This window comes from Panthera onca, chromosome E1 (assembly GCF_046562875.1).
Source record: "Panthera onca isolate mPanOnc1 chromosome E1, mPanOnc1 haplotype 2, whole genome shotgun sequence".
Taxonomy (NCBI): Eukaryota; Metazoa; Chordata; class Mammalia; order Carnivora; family Felidae; genus Panthera; species Panthera onca.
The window spans coordinates 56,836,757-56,842,873 of NC_138352.1; the positions used below are offsets into that span (position 1 = coordinate 56,836,757).

General features: G+C 54.1%; 1 protein-coding gene across 1 annotated transcript; it reads left to right on the plus strand.

Moving 5' to 3' along the window:
- The first annotated feature begins 85 nt into the window (after window positions 1–85).
- Window positions 86–5,527, plus strand: LOC145713114 (uncharacterized). Its single transcript, XM_081791184.1, has 6 exons — window positions 86–884; window positions 960–1,211; window positions 4,145–4,173; window positions 4,794–5,055; window positions 5,137–5,319; window positions 5,385–5,527. The coding sequence occupies exons 1-6, from the start codon at window positions 689–691 to the stop codon at window positions 5,525–5,527; spliced, it is 1,065 nt and encodes a 354-aa protein (XP_081647310.1). The 5' UTR covers window positions 86–688.
- The last annotated feature ends 590 nt before the right edge of the window (window positions 5,528–6,117 follow it).

Here is a 6,117-nt window from a genome sequence, read left to right on the forward strand (position 1 = left end):
ATTGACTGATGCTTGCTTAGTCCCAGACTGCTGCTGCTGCTTCTCCCCACCTGCTTTGCTTCTGCCTTGCCATGTGGCAGAGAAAACAGCAGACATCGGCTACGCAAGGGTCTTTGATTGAACTGAGATACGCAGGTGGGGTTGGGTGCTACAGGAGACAGATATGCCTGTGGGAGTCTCGAATCCGGCTTCTGTGGGGAAACGGAACTGGCCTCAGGGATCTACCACATTTGTCCCAGTGAACATATCAGCATCATGCCCCTCACCTCAGAGATACTCGCAATCCACATTCAGTCTAAGGGCAAAGACTGGGGAGGGAACACTGCTGTGACCCTAGCCACCCCAGCAGAACGTGATCACACGATGGATGCCATGATCACTGAAACAAGAACGATGCTGCTGATGTGCCCACCTTCCTCTCGTTGGAAAATGTTTCTGTGAGTTATTCTCAAATAGGAAACCATTAGACACTTATTTTGTAACGAATCCTAGCATTTAGGAAACCGCTTCCTCGTTTATGATTCCCCCAGTGACTATGGAAAACGATGTAAACACCAACAAGGAAAGTCCTGCCCATTGGCCTAACCTTCGGGGGTCCAGCGCATAAAAGCCCCAGAACCGGAGGAGGCACCAGAATCTGACAACCTCACCTCCGGACAGGACCCGCCCACCCTCCACCCCCGACACCATGACCCACTCGTGCTGCTCCTCTTGCTGCCAGCCTACGTGCTGCAGGACCACCTGCTGCCGGACCACCTGCTGCCAGCCCAGCGGCTGTGGGTCCAGCGGCTATGGGTCCAGCTGCTGCCAGCCTTGCTGCCGCCCAACTTGCTGTCACACCACCTGCTGCCGGACCACCTGCTGCCAGCCCAGCTGCTGTGGGTGTAGCGGCTGTGGACACAACGGCGGTGGGTCTAGCGGCTGTGGTTCAGGCTGCTGCCAGCCTTGCTGCTGCCCAGCTTGCTGTCACACCACCTGCTGCCGGACCACCTGCTGCCAGCCCAGCTGCTGTGGGTGTAGCGGCTGTGGACACAACGGCGGTGGGTCTAGCGGCTGTGGGTCGAGCTGCTGCCAGCCTTGCTGCTGCCCAACTTACTGTCGCACCACCTGCTGCCGGACCACCTGCTGCCAGCCCAGCTGTTGTGGGTCCAGCGGCTGTGGGTCCAGCGGCTGTGGACAAAACTGCTGTGGGTCCCGCTGCTGCCAGCCAGGTTGCTGAACCCCCGTGTACTGCACGAGAACCTGCTACCACCCCACCTGCTGCTGCCTGCCTGGGTGCCTAGCCCAGGGCTCTGGATCCTGCTGCCAGCCTTCCTGCTGCTGATTGCCTCGCCAAGAACCACCATCTGACTTGCCACTTGGGAATCGGTCACTGCCAAGCGTTGCGGAAAGCCAGCCCGCAATCCCCAACATCTCGGTTATTCGTCCGCCTGTCTACCATCTTGTGAATCAGCCTGATGAAGTGTGGACCGCTTCTCCCTGATTCGCTTCTTCTTTCCTTCCTCTGGGTCATGTGCCAGCTTCACCCAACCTGATACAGAGTTAGGATCTCTGTTTGCTCTCCGTAGTCAAGAACTTTATCCTGTCCCTCTAAATACGTCAGCGCAACAACTCCTCAGGAATGACCTATAACTCGTGGAAACTGCTGAAAGCCCACACGGGTATGTTTTCTTTCTCGGTGTACTCATGAAGCTTGTACGCCTCTTGCTGCCTGTCATGTTCCCTTTCAATGTCTCCCTAGACGCGGGGAGTCTCGCCTGTATCTCTTAATAAACCCTAATCATTTGGAATCCTGTATCGTCTTTGTGTTTTTTTGTACGTACATTTTACATCACATGCAGTGTCCGTGTGGAGCCATACACAGTCCTCCACAAGTCATTATGCGCATTTTCAGCTGAGGAGATTTCACAGTGGAGTGTCCCACAGCTGACATGGACACACTCGGATCCAAGACTGTGGTTCGGGCGCTTGCTGAAGCGCACTTACGTTCAGATCTCCAGACGTGGTAGCAAACGCCCTTAGTGTCAGCACCAGCAAGATGTCCATCCGAGGCCTTCTTTGAGCGCACAAGTGTTATTCTCCGGGACAGGCGGGCCATCACTGGCACTAAGTTGTAGACATCAGTGTCGTACAACTCAGCCACAGCAGCCATACGTGAGGACAGCGGGACCCGCCCTTTAGAGCCCTGGGGAACCCAGGATGCTCCTGTTGCCTTGGGTGGCATCCAGGCCCTCAGCACTCTTCTGCCTCACATACAGGTGAGCCTGCGGTGTCCTCGTGAGCAACAGAGGCAGCTGAACACGCTTGTGTTTGGGTCGTGGAAATCACATTCTTGTTTGGCCTCCTTGTCCCCAGGACCTAATGGGATATAGTAAAATGGCATCTTGTGATTTTCTACCAAACCTAGGTCTCTCCCCTCCTGTAAGGCAGTTTGTCATCGCGATCAAAATGCTGCCCAGAGAGTTGATGAAGCATGGTGTCAGGGCCAGAGAGATCGTGCAATGGGCATGTAGGACTTTGAGTAATCCATGAGCTCTGAACCATCTAAGGAAACAGAATAAGCTCTGGTATATTGTGGAGGAAGTGTGAGCAACCGAGGGGGGAAAAAATGATGCCTGCTCCGTGGGGGTGAGGAGAATGTGAGGAAGAAAAAAGAGACAACAACGTGGGCATTCCTAGGAGTCAGGAACGAAGTCTGCTGCTTCTGGTCCTGAACTACTGGTGCCAACTCAGCACTCAGGGCTGTGAGGCCGATTCAGGCTCTGAGAGGAAGAGGAGACAGGGCCCCGGGTCACTTCCTGGGAGCAGTGGAGGGACCTCTGATGAGCTTCGAAGGCCCCTATCCAGGACACATGCCACCATTGGAGACTAGGTACCCAGGATGCTCTGGAGAGACTGCCAAGGCCAAACGTGCCTAGCGCTGCTGGTTCTCAAGAGCGCGATGTTGGCAAAATGAGATGAAAACCTGACACGACCCATGTTTCCGCGTATTTGCTGGATGTTGACTAAATCCTTCGTGAGCATTCCCTTTAATTCTTGGAGGGGTTTGCAAAGTAGGTATTACGGTTCCCATTGTAGACGTGAGGAAATTGAGACTGAGTGCGGTAAAGGAATGTCAGAGTTTGGTTTTCCAGAAGCTCCTCTTCAGTAAAGAGTCCAGGAATGTGGATTCTTTGGGGAGGTCATATCACACTGGTCCGAGTGTAGGGAAGTGTCCCAGGGAAGAAACACTTTGAGGCCAGCATCACAGTTTGCAACCAAAGCTTTAATCTGAAAGGTATCTCAGAAACGGTACAACTCCAAACAGGCACACAGACGCGCGCGCACACACACACACACACACACACACACACACACATGCACACACACATGCACACACACACACAGACACAGGCTGAGATTCTCTTATTTCAGCCACGAGGGAGCTGGAGTCTTTATCAACCCACTCTCCAGAAGCAAGGGTTGAGTGTGTTTTCTCCGTGTAGCATGCTCAGGCAGCCTGACATTCTGCTGCGCGTGAAAAGGGCACTTAGGCATTGAGGTGCAGAGCTGGTAGGCAGAAGTTGTCCCAAACACACCAATACCCAAGAGATAGGTTTGGTGGCTTCAGACGTCTTTGGCAGACTATGGTTGTCACCATTCATTCCACTATGTTCTTAATTAGCCGGGCGGATGGAGAAAATCATTGGAAGAGACAGAAGAAGAGGGTGGAATATGAATGGGGGGGATGAGGAGAGGAGTAGGGGGAAAAGGAGAAGGGAGGGAGGAAGAAAGGAAGCATAGAAGGAAGGGGGGAGGGAGGAAGAGAGGGAGAAAGGGAAGAGAAGAAAGAAAGAAACTAAAGAATGAAGGGAAGGAAGGAAGGAAGGAAGGAAGGAAGGAAGGAAAGAAGGCATGGTGCGAGGAAGGGACCTGCATGGACAGGCATGCAGCGAGGAAGGGAGAAAGGCAGAAAAAGAAAGACAGCCTGACAGAAAAAAGAAAGAGCAACCATAAATAAAGATGTAATGAGCGACGTGAGGACACTGACGAGGCTAGCTAAGAAGGTTAGGGCTAGAGTCCCCAACTCACCTGGTTTTGCCCATCCTGCCCCCGCCTTTATGCCCCTGAAAGCCCCACCTCCGGTGAAAGCATTCGACCCTAGGAAAATCAGGGGTCCTGTTCAACAAGGACGTATATTGACTGATGCTTGCTTAGTCCCAGACTGCTGCTGCTGCTTCTCCCCACCTGCTTTGCTTCTGCCTTGCCATGTGGCAGAGAAAACAGCAGACATCGGCTACGCAAGGGTCTTTGATTGAACTGAGATACGCAGGTGGGGTTGGGTGCTACAGGAGACAGATATGCCTGTGGGAGTCTCGAATCCGGCTTCTGTGGGGAAACGGAACTGGCCTCAGGGATCTACCACATTTGTCCCAGTGAACATATCAGCATCATGCCCCTCACCTCAGAGATACTCGCAATCCACATTCAGTCTAAGGGCAAAGACTGGGGAGGGAACACTGCTGTGACCCTAGCCACCCCAGCAGAACGTGATCACACGATGGATGCCATGATCACTGAAACAAGAACGATGCTGCTGATGTGCCCACCTTCCTCTCGTTGGAAAATGTTTCTGTGAGTTATTCTCAAATAGGAAACCATTAGACACTTATTTTGTAACGAATCCTAGCATTTAGGAAACCGCTTCCTCGTTTATGATTCCCCCAGTGACTATGGAAAACGATGTAAACACCAACAAGGAAAGTCCTGCCCATTGGCCTAACCTTCGGGGGTCCAGCGCATAAAAGCCCCAGAACCGGAGGAGGCACCAGAATCTGACAACCTCACCTCCGGACAGGACCCGCCCACCCTCCACCCCCGACACCATGACCCACTCGTGCTGCTCCTCTTGCTGCCAGCCTACGTGCTGCAGGACCACCTGCTGCCGGACCACCTGCTGCCAGCCCAGCGGCTGTGGGTCCAGCGGCTATGGGTCCAGCTGCTGCCAGCCTTGCTGCCGCCCAACTTGCTGTCACACCACCTGCTGCCGGACCACCTGCTGCCAGCCCAGCTGCTGTGGGTGTAGCGGCTGTGGACACAACGGCGGTGGGTCTAGCGGCTGTGGTTCAGGCTGCTGCCAGCCTTGCTGCTGCCCAGCTTGCTGTCACACCACCTGCTGCCGGACCACCTGCTGCCAGCCCAGCTGCTGTGGGTGTAGCGGCTGTGGACACAACGGCGGTGGGTCTAGCGGCTGTGGGTCGAGCTGCTGCCAGCCTTGCTGCTGCCCAACTTACTGTCGCACCACCTGCTGCCGGACCACCTGCTGCCAGCCCAGCTGTTGTGGGTCCAGCGGTTGTGGGTCCAGCGGCTGTGGACAAAACTGCTGTGGGTCCCGCTGCTGCCAGCCAGGTTGCTGAACCCCCGTGTACTGCACGAGAACCTGCTACCACCCCACCTGCTGCTGCCTGCCTGGGTGCCTAGCCCAGGGCTCTGGATCCTGCTGCCAGCCTTCCTGCTGCTGATTGCCTCGCCAAGAACCACCATCTGACTTGCCACTTGGGAATCGGTCACTGCCAAGCGTTGCGGAAAGCCAGCCCGCAATCCCCAACATCTCGGTTATTCGTCCGCCTGTCTACCATCTTGTGAATCAGCCTGATGAAGTGTGGACCGCTTCTCCCTGATTCGCTTCTTCTTTCCTTCCTCTGGGTCATGTGCCAGCTTCACCCAACCTGATACAGAGTTAGGATCTCTGTTTGCTCTCCGTAGTCAAGAACTTTATCCTGTCCCTCTAAATACGTCAGCGCAACAACTCCTCAGGAATGACCTATAACTCGTGGAAACTGCTGAAAGCCCACACGGGTATGTTTTCTTTCTCGGTGTACTCATGAAGCTTGTACGCCTCTTGCTGCCTGTCATGTTCCCTTTCAATGTCTCCCTAGACGCGGGGAGTCTCGCCTGTATCTCTTAATAAACCCTAATCATTTGGAATCCTGTATCGTCTTTGTGTTTTTTTGTACGTACATTTTACATCACATGCAGTGTCCGTGTGGAGCCATACACAGTCCTCCACAAGTCATTATGCGCATTTTCAGCTGAGGAGATTTCACAGTGGAGTGTCCCACAGCTGACACGGACACA